The sequence below is a fragment of the Anabrus simplex genome, chromosome 1 (genome assembly GCF_040414725.1).
Source record: "Anabrus simplex isolate iqAnaSimp1 chromosome 1, ASM4041472v1, whole genome shotgun sequence".
NCBI lineage: Eukaryota > Metazoa > Arthropoda > Insecta > Orthoptera > Tettigoniidae > Anabrus > Anabrus simplex.
Window position 1 is genome coordinate 155685748 of NC_090265.1, and position 18934 is coordinate 155704681.

Genomic DNA, 18934 nt, shown 5'->3' on the forward strand with positions numbered 1-18934 from the left:
AAATTTAGTTCAGAAGAAAAATAAACATTAATGGTTCAGAAATTGATTACTTTAATGTATGCAGTAAGTTCACTAAATAAGACGAAATTAAATAAAATATATGGTTTGCTAAAGAATGTAACAATAATAATTCATAGGTACATATTACACACTTGAAATGTATTATAATATTTTCATTAAACATTTTTTATCACATTTATAATAATGTTATTCTTAAAGTATATGAACTTATATAAACATTTCTTTTGATAACATTCTGCAATGCATGCCAGTGCATCGGTGAGTTTAGATTTGAGAGGCAGACTGCAGACTCTCCAAGCCAGTGAAAGAACGGCAGGATTGTACAAACAATGCACGCCCGACTCTAGTATAGACGAGATAAACAAAATCTTAGAGACTTTATTGGCTATTTAGAATGATGAACACCATACAACTGGGAATTATAGTATACTCCTCACCAAGAAACAAAGCAGGTGGAATTGCTGGTAAGAGATCTACATGGAATAGACATAGAAGCCATCCATTGAATATATGGACTAAGTGGAGCAGGACCTATTAGGAAGAGACACAGAATGGCTTTAAGTAGGAGGAGGATAGACAACACTAGAGAGAACTTGTATACTGCACTTCGTTGACTTGAGACAGAAGAGATGATGATGATGATGATCATTCTCAGTATATTTACAACCAAAAATTGTAGTATAAAACTATAGCCATCTTTAGGCATACAATCCACATGATGAATAAAAAATCTATATAGGTACCTGGGAAACTTATTTATTGAATATTCTCATACCTAGATTGTTGCAGTGGCATCTCTGGTATATTTTAGCACAAGAAAAAATACAAAAAGATAATTTTATTTGCATCAGAATCACACGCACATACAAAGTCAAAACTCCATCATATAATCTTTATAACACTGAACACTGCAATATACAACTTTTTAGTATATGGTAAAACAGAAAGTGGAATGAGTTATGCCTTTGCTTCTTCTCTCTTGGATTCCTTCTCCATGGCTCTTTCCTTGGCTTTCTCATACAGTGGTAGCAACTGCCCTTCTTTAGCCAATATTTTTAAAATTTCTACAATTAATGGTAAATAGTTGTGTTTCCGCCGAATATTTTCCATTTGGTATCGCTTAGTTTTTGATTCCTCCTCTTCTATTAAAGCTCGAAGATGTGAAATTTCACTATTTTGAACATCGGTTTCCATACCATTTTCCTGTGGAAAAAAAAAAGGTAACATGTCATTATCCTTATTGACTTTAAAAGACGATTACACAAATTCCAAGTATTGGATACCATTCAAAGGCATACAAATGTTTATCATTTATTCTACAAGAGAGCAGATAAACAGGAAGATTGTGAATTAATTTGAATACTGCACAACATTCAACAGAAAACAGAATGCCTAGGACAATGGTAATGAGGAAAATCAATACTGAAACAGTATACAGGATGATCAATTGATGGACAACCATGAGCAAGTGGGATATATAGGTACCTGAGAAATTTATTGAATATCCTTATACCTAGATTGTTGCAGTGGCATGCTTGGTATAATTTAGCACAAGAAAAAAAATACAAAAAAACCTTCTTTGTGGCAAAGTGGAATATCTTGCACGATAAAGTTTTGAAACCGACTGGAAGGTGATCTCACACTTGTTTTCAGTTAAAACAACAAGCAAGGAACGCAGCATAAATGTGAATGATACAGTGTTTGTATTAAACCACTACCCATATTGATTTTGCTGGACCTTTTGAAAACCATTACAGTACTTCTTAACCCTCTTAGTGCCAGGCCCGGTTGCTCACAGTATGCCAAGAGTGCCAGACAGATTTAGAGAATTTTGCAGGTTCTCAATCTCTGGACTATATAGTTCACAAATATTATAACTATGACTTGAAATTGTTATTAAATGTTAACAAGAAGACATTCGTACTGCTGAACTAAATTACAGCACTAAAATGCTCTTGGGTATTTTGAAAAAAATATTTTCCAAGCAAGTTTAAAACACCAAAACAGGAAAAAAACCCCAGAAAATTCACCTCAACAGTAAATACTGATGACTTCTTTGAAATGTCCTATTTTAGATGAATAAACATGTATAGTTTTACATTTTTATCTTCAGTAGTTTAAGAGTTATGTACAATGGTATCGTAATATACAATTGGCATGTTCATCAATGGGATCGAACCTGGCACATGGGTTGTAGTCAGGGTGACCAGATGGTAATACATTATCATTGTTCACAAGATGAAAGAATCTCAAGGTCAATTGGAATCTGTTTCTTGAGAACATATTTCCAAACCATGGAATATAACGGGAGTTTTTGACCCAATAAGAAAATATGCTTGGCCTTCTAGTTATACCCATTTTCAACAAAACAGCAATGAAAGCCTTGTCAATATAACCGGGCGCCACTGCTCTGCTCTGGCATATGGTGACAAGACATGATTTCTCATATCTGCTTTTGTCTGTAGTTATGAGATTCAATAATTGAGCCATGAAAAATAAAATAAAAACACGCTATAGGTTTGCGTCTGACGAAGGGGCGTGTCTCGGGCCAGGAGTATCATAACAATCAGGTTAGGGTTAGTATTTTGCATCCTGACCTAACTGAATTTCACGGAAAACAGGAAATTGTTGCGGTTGCATATTGTTACAGCCGTCATCATCATCGTACTGTCACTCAGACTGTCATTACCACTTTCAATATTTACACTCGGACAATGAGTACGGGGTTGAGTGTTTACAGAAAACTCGCCGTTATCACTCCCAATAACACTTTCACTTTCCCCTTCCTCACTTGTTTGAGGAATGAATTCCTCATCAGAGTCTTCATCATCCTCTTCTTCACTAAAAATTATTAAGATATAAAGCCAGTTCGTCATCATTAACAAAATAACTTCTGCCGCTAGTCGCCATTTTACTCATGCGGCATGGAGGTCATACGTCATAGATGAACACGGACTTTGGAAATTCAATGCATGATAACGAATGAATTTACACACTATCTAGCGACGTAGTTAAAATCTAATGCCAATTCTCTATGGACTCGGCACATAAGATGTTGCAATCTGACGGCCCAAGTTGTACTAACTCGTATAGAATTACGCGCTACCCAAGCAACGATATATCGAGGTTGGTACTTTACGCGTATACACGAAACAACGGTATATCGTTGTCTGGCTCTCTACGGGTTAAACTGCATTGAGACTAAGTCAAATTGGGTGGAAATTTGTATTTCAAGGATTGCTCCTACTTCAAGTTCAACTATCGACTTGCTGGAAGACATCTCTTCTCACGGCTTTCCAAGTGCAATAGTTTTTGGTAATGCAACTGTATTTACTAGTGACGAGTTCAAAACCTATTGTTCCTGGTACCGGTATAGCATTTCCCAGAAGCTGATAGCCCAGGCTATCCAGTTACCAATGGACTGGCAGAATGCTTTGTGCAAATCTTTAAACAGTACATGAAAGCAATGGCCTCAGAGTGAGGGACACTCACAAATGAAGTCCACCAACTCCTTTTGCGCTACTCTGCATGCCATTAGGTTGTGGACTGTCCCTTGCAGAACAGTACCTTGGTAGAAAATAAAGGATTCAACTGTATGAAATCTTCCTTCTTCTTGCTAGTGGTTTAAAGTTGCACTAATACGGTGAAAGTTTTCAGTGATGCAAGGATGGGAAAAGACAGAAGAAAGTGGCCATGGCCTTAATTAAGGTACAGTTCCAAGTATTTACCTGGTGTGAAGATCGGAAACCATGGAAACCAACTTCAGGGCTGCCGATGGTAGGATTTGAACCCACAATCTCCCGAATGTAAACTCACAGCTACATGACCCTAACTGCATGGCCAACTTGGCTGGTTGCAATTTTCCCTAAACCAGCGAAGAAGCCTTAACTTTGCATTGATCCACTTGCTTCAGGTGGGGGAGAGAATTCAAGCTTGTGTCTACCAGAACAATTCAGCATTGTGGCAGTTTGGAGTCATCATTCGTAAGCTTCATGTCATTACCTTGTGAAACTGGATTCAAGTCGCATCCTGAAGGGAGACATAAATCAGCTAAATGCAACAAGAGTGGTACCACCTCAACCAGACAATGAGAACTTGGAATCTCCACCTAATCGATCTGTCACCTTCAATAATCCTCAAGTGCTTACACGACCAAGAAAACCAGACATTGTACTAGCTGAGACGCCTGCTTTCAATCCAAATGTCCAAGAACCAATCTTGCACCAATCTGAATGACCATAAAGACGACTTTTCTGTATCAGTCATGTCCACAGTAAGAAGGAAATACAGTCTTTAATTTTCCATCATCTCTGTCCGTCTGTATGTATGTATCTGCATAACAAGAAAATGGCTAAATAGAATTTAATGAAAATGTATGTAAAGTTGGGGAATAAGGTGCTACTCTTTAGGCTATAAATAATTTTATTCATGCTGAGTGAAATGGTAGTTTAGGGGAAGGCCTAAAATTTAAGTCTCAAATATCTAGGTTGGAGGTCGAAGGGGTAGTATGTGGTCCTGTGGGTGCACTTCTTGCTGATGGGAGTGTACTAGCAAAACACAGGAAATGCCATTTATTCCTACCAAGTTCGATACATGCACGACCACGCCGTGGCCTCTGGGCAACGGGTACATTCTTTCAGGTACACGGCTAAGTCATGTAAGGGCAGAAAGCGAGTTCCCGACGCTTAAATGGGGACCAATCAGCTAAGGGAGACAACTCTAACAGAAAACATCGGTCCTCCAGGATTGCTGGGGGTTGGAGCAAGGCTAACAACCTCGCTCCGGAAAACAAACTGTTGCGAAGCCCCAGAATATGCCTCGGAATGGTGGATTTAATAGACGACGAGCTAAGCTAAAGGCAATGGACTACGCAATTGGTACATGGAATGTACGCACACTTCTACGAGCCGGAGCACTGAAAGTACTGATGCAGAAACTAGAAGTCAACAAAGTGGACATAGCAGCCATACAAGAAACTAGATGGTCAGGAAGGGATGAGATCTGGGACACCAAAACCCACACAATATTCAATAGTGGGAAGCCAAGGATTGCACAAGAAGGAGGAGTAGCATTTATAGTACGAAAACAAGCTAAAGATGATGTACTACAGTTTTTGGCAGTAAATGAAAGATTGGCAACACTGCGTGTTAAAATGCGATTCTACAACTTAACAATTGTAAATGTATATGCACCAAAGGAAGACAAGGAACAGATAGTCAAGGATCAGTTCTATGCTGAACTGGAACGAGTGCTAGATTCAATCCCATCAAACGATGCTAAGATGATAATAGGAGACCTAAATGCACAAATTGGGAAGGAGGAGATATATAAAGGAATAATAGGGATCCATAGTTTATACAACAATACTAATGATAATGGACAGAGACTGCTTGACCTTGCTACCAGCAGAAACATGAAAGTGATGTCAACTTGTTTCCCTCATAAAGAGGTACACAAGCAAACATGGATATCGCCGGATGGAAAGACCTGTAATCAAATAGACCCTGTAATGATGGAGAAAAGATGGGCATCCAATATTATGGATGTCAGATCATTCAGAGGAACAAGTTGTGGCTCCGACCACTTTCTAGTTAAGGCAATCTTAAGGTGCCGCATTATGAAAACAAGAAAGGAAGGAATGAGTAGGATAGAAAAGTACAATACTTGTGAATTGAAGAATAAGGAAGTATCAGAAAGATATGAGAAAAGAATGGCAGAAGTGCTGGTAGAGAAATATAATAAGTACCAAACAGCAACGGTCGAGACCAAATGGATGGAAGGCCGTGGCAAAGGACACACTAGACATTGTACCCAAAAGGAACACAAAGGAATGGTTTGATGAGGAATGCGAAAAAGCCATAGAAGAAAGAGATAAAGCATATAAAGCATACCTAGAGAGACCAACAAGAGGTTGAAAACCAGAATAAAGAAGTAAGGAATGTATGTCGAAGAAGGAAGAGAAGAAAATTAAATGAGAAAATGGCTAGAATAGTGGAGGAATTTAAGGAAGATAATAGCTACATGGCTTACAGAGAAGTTAGTGAAAGAAGGATTCAAGGCAAGAACAAACATGTGTAAGGACAGAAATGGACAGCTTTTGGGAGATAAAGAAGGGATCCAAGATAGATGGAAGGAATATTTCCAACACCTCCTGAACCCAATAGAAATGAAAGGGAAAACACCAACTACCTCACGAAATAACACTGAGACAGATGAATCAGAAGTCACAGCACCATCTATTCAAGAAGTGATAGAAGCCATACAGCAACTGAAAAACAATAAAGCACCAGGTATCGATGGAATCCCTGCAGAGTTGTGGAATACAGAAGAAATGCCTGAAGACTGGCGCAAAGGCATCATATGCCCAATATACAAGAAAGGGGATAAGTTGGTATGTAGCAATTATAGAGGGATCACACTGCTGTGTACAGTATATAAGCTGTTCACCTCCATTCTGAAGAAGAGACTAGAACCCCTGGCGGAAGAAATTCTAGGAGAATACCAGGCAGGATACCGGAAGGGAAGATCCACTATTGATCAGATATTTACTGTGAAACAAGTGTTGGAGAAGTGTTGGGAATGGGGCATAGATGTGGTACAGATGTTTATCGACTTTCAACAAGCATACGACTCTATTGACAGGGATAAATTAATGGTGATATTAAGAGAGTTCAAGATACCAGAAAAGTTGGTGGAAATGACTATGAGAAATACAATGGTGGGAGTGAAAATTCAGACTGAAGTAGGCAGCTTCTTCGAAGTGAATCAGGGATTGAAGCAAGGAGATGGCTTAGCACCAATTCTATTTAACCTGGCACTAGAATCAGTGATTAGAAAGTTAAGGGTGGACACCAGTGGAACACTTCTATACAAAACAGCTAAACTAGTTGGATATGGATATGCTGATGACATAAATTTGATGGGAAGAACAAAAAGGACAGTTAAAGAAGCATTTCAAGACTTGAGTAGAGAAGGCAAAGAGATTGGACTTAAGATCAATGAACAAAAGACGAAGGTAATGGTGCAGGCTCGGAGAAGGAAGTATACAAATGACCAACTTGTCCCTGAAGGATCCAAAGTGGAGGTGGTGGATGAATTTAAATATCTTGGTGTACATCTAAGCAACAAGAATGAAGAAATGGTGGAAATACAGGCAAGAATTCAAGCTGCCAACAGCGCATACTTCGTAGTACTACCATTTTTCAGAAGTAGAGATATAAACCAGAGCTTAAAAGTTATGCTATACAAAACCCTCATTCGCAGTATAGTGATGTATGGAAAAGATACGTGGACCTTCCCAAAGGAAGCCGTGGATTCCTTCGAAAGGAAAATCCTGAGGAGAATTTATGGACCCATATGCGTACAAGGGGAATGGAGAATTAGATATAACAATGAACTATATTCCCTGTATGGGGAGGCACCCCTGTCGCATGCCATTCGAATGAAGAGACTTAAATGGGCAGGTCATCTAATTAGGATGGAAGAACACCGAATCCCAAAGAAGGTATTCTTAGGAGACTTTGGAGGAGGAAGGCCTGTGGGAAAGCCAGTAACAGATAGGAAGATGGTGTACATCAGGACGCAGCACATATCGTCAAGATCCAGAATCAGAGAGTAGCTGCACAAGATTGACAAGTTTGGCGGAGAGCAACTGGGGAGGCCATGACCCGAAAACGGGCCGTCGTGCCATAGGTAAGGTAATATCTATGTTACTAGCGGTCTTATCATTAAATATTACATAATAAAATAATACAAGAAAGAAGAACAGAATACAATTTCTGATCATTTATGTCTTGTAGAGTTTTACCGTAACAACTATGATAACACAATTCATTAATTCAGACTTTTGTTGCTTAGCCCATATCAACGTCGAGCCTTGCTAACATGGGAATACTGTGTTGTAGACATGATATGGGCTTTTGGGCTTTCTGTGAAATGTAAAGAGTTTCACCTTGTTTGCTTGACACCGCATAAGCCCAAAAGCCCATATCATGTCTATAAGTACGGGCCATGAAAGCATCAATGTTAACATGGGTATTGTTCAATCACCTTAACTGGCGGTAGTGGTTTTTTCGTCCGACTGTGTTAAGGTGAAAAACCACCTGACCAACAGCACACATCGACAAGGAAAACTGTGAATATGATTATCAAAAATAGAAAACAGTAAAGGAACAATCGCTTGAGGAATAAGACAAGAGGAAGTCTTGAAAGGAGGCTTTTTTTTTTTTTGCTAGTGGCTTTATGTTGCACTGACTCAGATAGGTCTTATGGCGATGATAGGAGAGGAAAGGAGGAAGAAGGAGTTCCTTTACATTAGATGCTCTAATATCACAGAGTCAGAAGAAAACTAAATGTGAAGGCCTACAATATAAAAAGTCCAAAAAATTGAACAATAATATTACATTGACGTTTGTTGTGACATGCTTTGTGTCATCTGCTGCTACTCATCTCCGACAGATGGGATTACTGCTGCGTACCGAGTAGAACAGCCTGCCTGAATATTGGTGGGAAGTAACTGGGGAGTCAGATAACTTTCTCTTTTAGCATGCCATTCTTCTGGTTATTATGTATGTTCTGATAACTACTGGAATGATGGTATCAGCTAAAGGAAAGGAAGGGCTATAAAAGAAAGAAAAACAATAGACTTCCATGGCCATGCAAATGTAATAGCACCATGAATGGAAATCGGAGCAGGACAAGGGAGGTCAGATAGCAAAGCAGAAGTAAAGAGGTTTTAAGAAGAAAAAGGGAACAATGAGATTCATATGTACTTTACACAGAATTTTAAGAGGGAGGCAATGGATAGTTTTGGATGGGAAACCCAAAAGGAAGAACAGAGGTTGACAGGAAGTGAGGAAAAGAAAACTAGCAGTATTAATATTTGTTACTTACTTCTATTTGCTTTTGAATATCCTGTAGTTTCTTTTCATATATCATTTTACGATCTGATACAATAGCCATTAAGTTGAAATGTATTTCTCCTTCATTGTACCTGAAAGACATTGATAATTAATTACTTTTCAAAGAATCAGGATTCATTTTTAAATGCATAAGTTAATTAGATCACACTTACTTCTTAATCCTTTTCTCTATGATTGGCCGAACCACATCCAACCAATCAGCCTCTGATGTAACTGGACCAAGATCGATAGGCCCTTCCTTCAAACCATCCAGTTCATAAAGTCGTCCATCAATGGGGATGTAGCCCACAAAATGGTAAACTTCATCATCTTTTGATGCTAGTTTTGATTCAAATTCAAATAGTGTTTGCCTGTTAGAGATGCAAATAGTGTTCAATCTTAATGAATATCTTCAGACAGAAAAATATATTGTTAAAAATAAATTATATTTAAAAAAATGAAATGATCAACATCACTCTCATGCATAAAATATAGGTATTTGACGAGTCAGGAGAAAAACGCAAGGAATAAAAATACTGAACTCTGACTGAAAATAATTACATTCTAAAATTTAACTGTTCTTTAAATTAATTACTGTGATACCTATTCAAATAATTATTATTGCTCAATTGTGAGCACAAGGAATGAAATAGCATCAATTACATGTAGTTATTTCATATTATTGATAGGTGTGTATACTACTACTACTACTACTACTACTACTACTACTACTACTACTACCACCACCACCACCACCAGTGGTGGGGATGGAGCAGTTTGGTTTGGAGAAAGTACTATGATGCCAGTACTTGATTAAATTGAGTACAGAGCCGAGTACAAATCTGTAACTGTGCAGCTAAAAGTTTATGTTAATTGTAAGTGCTAGAATGGAGGTTAAGAAACAAGATTAATAGATGTTATTACTGAATATGGACAGAAGTATTCCATAAAAGATGTGATAACTGACAAAATGAAAGCTTATAGACATGATATAGGCTCTTGGGCTTATGCCGTGTCAAGAAAATAAGGTGAAACTCTTTATGTTTCGCAGAGAACTAAACAAGCCTTCCTCAAGGACAGTCAAAATTTTCTTCTGATGACGCAGAGCATAGTTCTCTGCGAAACGTAAAGAAATTCACCTTATTTTCTTGACAGAGCATAAGCCCAAAAGCCTATATCATGTCTATATGCATGGGCCGTGAAAGCATCAATGGCATCAGAATGAAAGCTGAGTATTTGAAACATAATCTAAACTCGTATAAAGACAAGCACTTCACTGATAGCTACGTGTGAAAAGTTAATACGTGATACAAGCTTATTTAAATAATATGAGTTATGGGAATGAAGTACATAAATGATTTCCTTTCTTTATCTTTAAGCATACATTAGCAAAATATAATCAGACTTAATACATGGTGTACAGGCATAGTTGGTGCACTGTGTTACATGCAACAGGTTTTGTACAGGATGAACTTCTATCCAAAAATATCAGGGTTTCAGCTCGTCTTGCAGAAAGGGATGACCTTCAGTCAGAAATAATTTGTCTGGCAGATGAAAGCCTCTCCTCTGCAGACACAGATGTAGCAAGTAGGCTAAAGTGGCCAAGGGCAGGTTCATATTATAGATTTAAATTATTTCTGGACCAATGGTAAACTGATTTTACCTACCTGGGAGTCAATGTATTTCTAGAATGTTTCATTATGACTACTGCATCTGACTGCACCGTCAACATTTACTTCACTTGTGGCACCTTTAGTGGCATAAACTCTAGGGGATTATGCAAATTTGAAGACAGCGTTAAGGTACTCTACTATCTTCTTGCAACTTCGTCACTCACTGCTTCAGGACACTTCTAAACTTGCTCTCCACAAACTAGCGTACTTCTTTAGCCTTTCCAGCATTTCAAAATGCTTGTTTTTGCAATGAGGGCCTAGAAGCGTAGCACCCTTTGTTACAGAGCAGCTTTCATAAGGGAATAGCCTCTTAGGAACAGCATCTGAAATAAGTCTTTGGAACATCAAAGACACTTTGGTATGTGACTTCTCCGAGGCCTGAAGATATAGGCCAAAAACTAATGAAATGGCATAGGAGAAAGTCACATACCCAGCTGCGGCCAACTATAATTCCTCAAAGAATTTAGGATCGGTGCATTTACCAAAAGATTTATAATACAGCTGCTGGGCTGAGTGGCTCAGACAGTTGAGGCGCTGGCCTTCTGACTCCAACTTGGCAGGTTCGATCCTGGCTCAGTCCGGTGGTATTTGAAGGTGCTCAAAGGTCAACCTAAGTTATGAAGGGGCAACTGTTGAACATTAAATATTGATTCTATAACTCGGAGTGTAAAGTTTGGGCTAAATATATATAATAAACTACTTAAAACTTCTATCCAAAAATATCAGGGTTTCAGCTCGTCTTGCAGAAAGGGATGACCTTCAGTCAGAAATAATTTGTCTGGCAGATGAAAGCCTCTCCTCTGCAGACACAGATGTAGCAAGTAGGCTAAAGTGGCCAAGGGCAGGTTCATATTATAGATTTAAATTATTTCTGGACCAATGGTAAACTGATTTTACCTACCTGGGAGTCAATGTATTTCTAGAATGTTTCATTATGACTACTGCATCTGACTGCACCGTCAACATTTACTTCACTTGTGGCACCTTTAGTGGCATAAACTCTAGGGGATTATGCAAATTTGAAGACAGCGTTAAGGTACTCTACTATCTTCTTGCAACTTCGTCACTCACTGCTTCAGGACACTTCTAAACTTGCTCTCCACAAACTAGCGTACTTCTTTAGCCTTTCCAGCATTTCAAAATGCTTGTTTTTGCAATGAGGGCCTAGAAGCGTAGCACCCTTTGTTACAGAGCAGCTTTCATAAGGGAATAGCCTCTTAGGAACAGCATCTGAAATAAGTCTTTGGAACATCAAAGACACTTTGGTATGTGACTTCTCCGAGGCCTGAAGATATAGGCCAAAAACTAATGAAATGGCATAGGAGAAAGTCACATACCCAGCTGCGGCCAACTATAATTCCTCAAAGAATTTAGGATCGGTGCATTTACCAAAAGATTTATAATACAGCTGCTGGGCTGAGTGGCTCAGACAGTTGAGGCGCTGGCCTTCTGACTCCAACTTGGCAGGTTCGATCCTGGCTCAGTCCGGTGGTATTTGAAGGTGCTCAAAGGTCAACCTAAGTTATGAAGGGGCAACTGTTGAACATTAAATATTGATTCTATAACTCGGAGTGTAAAGTTTGGGCTAAATATATATAATAAACTACTTAAAACTCAATTTTTGCCTACTCCCAGGTCAGATGATAAAAAACCCAATTAGTGCCAAGCTAGTCAAACATGTGCTAGGTGGTGACACTGACAGGGAACTGTAAATCCCCGATAAAATTTGCCCTGTCTCGGCTTTATCCCGTATAAATTTCACACGGAGTTGATGTGAACTCAACCCGGGATCCAGAGATGTATGAACCATTTAGCTATGAATGGACTGGAATCTTAACTGGTTTATGAAATCGTTATTCCGGTCTCCTATGTATTTTCATAGATTTCTTATTAATGTTGCTAAAGAATTGTGAAGATTTTCTTTTTATAATAAATATTTATATCCTCTTTGAGTAGAACAGGTTGTTGATAATCATGTCAATTTGTTCTTTAAAATAACAATCACCATTTGTGGTTCAGAAACGCATTAACCTTTCACTGTTGAATCCTACATTCAAAACTGGAGACTCTAAGTGAAATTTCAGCTGGATGAAGTAGATGCAGGGCAAGTTTTCTCAGAAATATCCAGTTTCTCTTGTCAATTTTATTCCACTGACACTCCGCAACCATTCATCACCAACTAGCAGATGTGTAAAAGGCCTCACAAGCTAGTAAAATCTAATTTCTTGGCGATGGACCTTCATCAACTGATGAGGCACTTGGCTGGAATCATGTGAGTACTGAGTGATCGTTTTTGGATTACTTCATCCCTTTTGTTCATTCCTTTAATTTCCAAAATTTAACATGAACAGGACAATGTGTAAACCAAGAATAAGAAAGTGGCACAAAACAAATATCATATTACAACTGAAAGGTTTGCAGCCATGCTGTAATACAAGATGGCAAAGGCAACATCTAGCTTATTTCCCACCACCCAATGAAAATTTTGGACCATGTGTTGCTTCTGAAAGTCCATACCTGTATGTGATTGACCACTGACCACACGTTCACCAAAATGTCGCTATACAGAGTCTATTTCCTATCGTGTTATTTTTTCCTAAAATGCAGGGAATATTTCCTCGGAATATTAGAGAACAGCCACCATCTCATTGCACAAGTAGAATTCATAGCAGCTTCAGAACATTATAGTGAAGTTGCCTATCACACCACCATATTGTTCTCAAGAATTACCGGTGCAAGGTACAGTCATTTAATTCCCATATTGTACATCCCATGTACATATGGAGCTCCGATATCATCGTTATCTTGGTGCCACATCCTCCCTATTGTCCAATCTTGCATTCTGCTACTTTTTCCTATTTACATACTGAAAATTCATCTAAAAGGGTGAGGACTTCAGGGAGGAAGGAAATTCAAATTAAATCACAGTCCGTTTAGAACACTAAGTGAGAAAATGACTTCCTAGAATGCTTCCGATCATGGTAATGCCACTGGAGTCAATGTCTAACCTCAAAAGGGGGACTAATTTGAAGGTGATGAGGACCAATCATGACTAAGGTACAAAATGAACGACCTAGTTATGCGATCAGTTCGAGAATTTATTGACCTGACCTCATATATGTTTCCAAAACACAAAGGGAAATTTTCCATTGGTCTTAATAAGCGGGTCTAAAGTAGGAAGAAAATGTGGACATCTAAATGTGATCTATTACATTATACTATGAAGAATACAAATTTCCTTCTTAAAATCTATATATTAATTTAAAAAGTCAGGCTTTTACTAGGATATCTTTCACTTTATGGAAATGAGCAGACAATCGCTTTGAATATATTTTAGTTCTTGGGTTAACATAAATTAAATATGGCACACACAGTTATTTTAAGCTAGGAGAGCCAAGTACACCACATATTCAAAGTGAATTCTAACTATAACAGGGATAGGAGAATGTGGAGTCAATGACCAAATGATTTATCATCATTGCACAGCATGTTCCAAGCATTCAGATGAAGAGTAAGGATTTATAAAACACTGCTAAGGAACAGAAGATTGTTGGAGCACAAAGTCCTGATGGCTTAAAGGTGTAACTATTACCACCATTTAAGTAGTTCAAGACTGTAAGAAACTATCCCAGTAAGTACACTCAGCTAAGGACCCTCTCTCCAGTGCAAGTGTGTACCGTATTCCCGTTTGTGAAGGAAGGTTTACATGAAGACCACCAACAGCAGCATTAACACCAGGCTGAAAGAACATAAGCATTATTGTCATCTCATCCAACCTGAGAAATCTGCAGAGTGGCAGAGAAGGCTCTCTCTTCCCTCAATCATGAAATTAAATTCAAGGAAACCATCGTTCTAGCTACCACTCACTAGTATTGTGCTTGTCTTTACCAAGAAACTGTGGAGATAATGAAACATGACAACTGTTTCAACATGAAAGAAGAGGGGCTGCAAATTAGCAGAGTTTGATGAGCGCTGCATGCCACCAAAGGACAGAAGAATGGCTGAACTGAGTTTCACCGCCTGAGCTGCCGCATAACATTCCCACAATAAGATGTACAATATTATAGGGAAGGATCCACCTTTCAATACTCCGTAGTAAAAAGTAGTTACAACCTGTTTAATGGGATCGGTTTCAACACATTTAGAGTGTCATCATCAGCCAGATAGCGAAGATCTTAACAATAACTAACATATTAAACATAGGCAAAATATTAACACTGTATCACATCGTGGCAATTCAGTTAATGTTCAAAACACAATAATCACAGTCAAGAGAGTAAACAGAACATCACTATCTTGCGCCGAAAACAAATATATTTGAAGTTCATAAGCAGATCAAGTATGCACTTATGTAAAGTCGTTGCTAGACAGGTCTTGTAGGCATTTGTTTTCCGGCCGAAGGGTAAAAGGTGACGTGAATGAAGTCTTAGGGAAACAGTGTAGGATTTAATTTCGTCAAAATCAAAGTGGATATATAGGTTTTAAAATAATTTAAAACGTTAAAAAACAATAAAGCCAAATAAAAATATATTAAAAATGGGAATAATGAAAGAAATACGAGGTTCAACTCGAAACAACTTGCCGTAGTAATTGATAAAGAAATGATAAATAGAGAAAGGGGGTGGGGGACGTTTATTAGCGGGTGGTGATGGTGGATCCTTCCCTATAATATTGTACATCTTATTTTCTCTATTCAATACGGAACAATAATGAAGTTTTTAACTTTAAATAACATTCCCACAGTTATAAAAATATTAGCATCAACCCAACCAGTGTCATTATATTTTGACAAGGGCTACTGAACAATGGTTGAAATGTCAATATACAGTACAAGTCCGTTATGATATAGATACCATTTGTATTGGTATCAAGTCCGTTATAGCGAGAATTCGTAAAGGCAAAAAATTTACTTGCTGTAACGGATTGTAGTTATATCATATTTTTGGTAGAGTTGGGAAAACCCCCATACACATTAAAATCAGTATGAAACAGCAATCAATTTGTTCAAAACTTGTGTTTTGATAGATGATATACACACAACTTGCTCGTTTGCTACGTTTCAAAATCCGATATTAAGTGAAAGTGTATGTTTAATTTCATTCTGAAAAATTCATAGTATCACTCCACAGGACTCTGTGGCAAACGTTCCAGTTTTCTTCTTCAAACAGCATCATCTAACCTAACTGTAGATGTACAATGAAAATGTATTTCAAGCGCACGTAGATAAATTATAACCTCCTCGCTACTAATTTATATCGGAACAGTCTTTCCGAAATTTAACTAGGCGCGAGAAAATATAAACTATCCTCTGAATCAATGATGTACTCTGTCATATCTAGAGGTGTGTCCCATTCTTACTTAATTTCGGTATATAACATTAAAAATTAAGCGATAGTTTACTCCAGCCTGTATTTCTAACGAGTTAACAACTGCTATCAACCATGTTATTCACGCATTTATTATGAAAACATGTTATCCTTTTTCATTTTGCATTTTCTTTTAAAGAACAGCAGTCGATGGGTATTAATCGACTCAGACATCACCTTCGAATGACGAGGAGAGAGCTCGCAATGTACATAACGAGAAAACGATACGGTACCGAAGATGACTGATCACATTTTGTGGCAAATGTTTCAGTATTCTTACACAAACAGCGTAACTTAAACTAACTTAACCTTACTACCATATACCAGGTGGTCCACCAGCCCCTTGGGATCCAGTTTTATGCATCCCTTCACATTTACTACAATTCTGAAAGACATCAGTCCCTCTCACTATGTATGTTCAGTATGCAGTCCTAAGGCTGGTTGGATCGTCAACAGCTCTGCCATCAGCTGTCATAGATGGCCTAGACATCACTGAAGAGGCACACTAGGGAAATGAGTAGTGAGGTAGTTTCCCGTTGCTTTCCTCTCACTAAACCGGAGTAATATAACGAGATGTGTGTTTACGGGCTAGAAGACAGCAGCAATCGTGAGCGCCACTGTTAATTCATTATGGGTACCTCGAATGAACCCGTAAAATTAGTACAGATACACAGAACACATACTTTAAAACAGGAGGTGGACGCACAGACCGGAAGCACGGCAGCGTATAGGCTGGGAAGTGGGCACCGCAGGTCAAGTGACGCAGTAGCTCACATGGTAAGCAGACGGGGAGATATGTGATAGTGAACAGTGCTCAAGGAAGGAGGTTCGAATCCCTCATAAGAATTTTTTTAACAGGCAGTTGCCTGGGATGTGGTAAGGTTTCATACTTGATAACTTCCAAGGACTGATGTGTTTATATGACCCTGTAAATGACCGTATGTATCGATGCACTGGGTCTGGTGCTGGGTTGAACGAGGATGAGGAGATGATGGTCTGTGGCCAGTTAGCTACAATGTACATGTTCCAAGCTCCGTAGAACACAGGTAGGGCAAAGTATGCTCCAGCCAATGCTGCAAAGGCAGGTAAGTATGTAGATGCGAGAACTCCCCTCCTTTGAAGCAATTCACAACACAAAGTTTATTCACTGCCTCGAGATGTATTCCAGCGACGAGTATATGGATATGTTACTTATCTATGGAGAAGCTAGACAGAATGCATACCAGGCACAACGCGTGTACCAAGAACGCTATCCGGATAGGCGACAACCAATGGGCAGGACATTTCGGAATGTGGAAAGACACCTGCGGGATACTGCATCCCTGAGAAGGACACGGCCTGTTTGCGATCATCCCGTGACATCTGCTGACAATGAAGATGTAGTGTTTGGCGCTATCTGACGTAACCCTCATACTAGTACACGGGTCACTGCACAGGAGACGAACATCAGCTGAGCGTTGGTTATGCGGATATTGCATACCCACCGGTTTCACCTATACCATCTGCACTTACACCAACAGCTCCATGGTCATGATTTCGATGCCTGGGTGGCGTTCTGTCAATGGATCCTACAGCAGTGACACTGATCCTGCTTTTCTAGCGACTCTCCACAACGATGTAACCAATAATCACCATAATATGCATTACTGGAGTGTGGATAATCCCCACTGGGTGCAACAGACAGCTTTTCAAGTACAGTGGGGCGTGAATGTATGGTGTGGAATCATGGGTGATCACCTCATCAGTCCCCACTTCTTTGAGGCCATCTGACCAGCCAAGATGAACAACCACCGTTTTTGGTACATGTACCACTCCTTGACCGCTGCAGGATGTGGTATCAACATGACGTAGCTCCATCGCACGCGGCGGTGGTCGCCCGGAACCATCTCCATGCAACGTATCCTGATAAATGGATAGGAGGTGAGGACCTGTCCCCTGGCCTGCTAGATCACCCGATCTTATGCCCCTGGATTTTTTTTTCTGTGGGCCACGTAAAACAACTGGTGTATGCACAGGAGCCAGCCAGTCCTTGTCACCTTAGACAGTTCATCACCAAGGCATACCGATCCATTTCGCCAGAGATGTTGCAACGGACCAGATGGTCCTTACAACATCACGCGTAGCTCTGTATCGACACAGAGGTCGTCAGTTTGAGCAGGTGCTGCATTAAACGATGTGGATAACTGAAATCCTATCACATGTTTCCTAGTCTCTATCAACCCAGCTCCATACCAACAGCCCTTTTCAGGGCCAAATAAACACATCAGTCTGTGAAAAATACCGGTATTAAGTACACAACCTTGCCACATCCCAGGCAAATGGCTTAAAAAATACTTGCATGGTACTTGAAACTTCTAACCCTCAAGCACTGTCAACTATCATACATCCTACTGCGCGCTAGATGTGTGAGCTAATGCGACACTTGACCTACGGCGCCCACTTCCCAGCCTATACCAGCCACAGACCATCATCTCCACATCCTCGTCCAACCCAGCACCATATCCAATCCAACAATACATACGGTCTTTTACAGGATCAAATAAACAAATCAGTCCCTGGAAGCTATCAAGTATGCAACCTTACCACATCCCAGGCAACTGCCTGTTAAAAGAAAAAAAAAAATCTTATGTGGGATTCGAACCTCCTACCTCGAGCACTGTCCACTATCACATATCTCCCCGCCCACTTGCCATCTGAACTACTGCGACACTTGACCTATAGCGCCCACTTCCAGCCTATACAGTACTGTGCTCCCGGTCTGTGCGTCCACCCCCTGTGTTAAAGTACGTGTTCAGCGTATCTGTACTAATTTTACGGGTTTATTCCCGGTACCCATAATGAATTCATAGTGGCGCTCAAGATTCCTGCTGTCTTCTAACCCGTAAACACACATCTCATTATATTACCCCGGTTTAGGGAGAGGGACTGATGTCTTTCAGAATTGTAGTAAATGTGAAGGGATGCATAAAAGTGG

The 18934-nt window shown here is 39.4% G+C and overlaps 1 protein-coding gene across 1 annotated transcript in view; it reads right to left on the minus strand.

The window, feature by feature from the left end:
• Window positions 1-841: 841 nt before the first annotated feature.
• The window catches only part of Uch-L5 (ubiquitin carboxy-terminal hydrolase L5), an 81487-nt gene continuing 63394 nt past the window's right edge, over window positions 842-18934 (minus strand). The window contains exons 5-7 of the mRNA XM_067157833.1: window positions 9095-9292; window positions 8914-9013; window positions 842-1224 (exon numbers count right to left, since the gene is read on the minus strand). Of these exons, the coding sequence (XP_067013934.1) occupies window positions 979-1224; window positions 8914-9013; window positions 9095-9292 (544 nt within the window). The 3' untranslated portion in view covers window positions 842-978. The remainder of the gene's footprint in view (window positions 1225-8913; window positions 9014-9094; window positions 9293-18934) is intronic.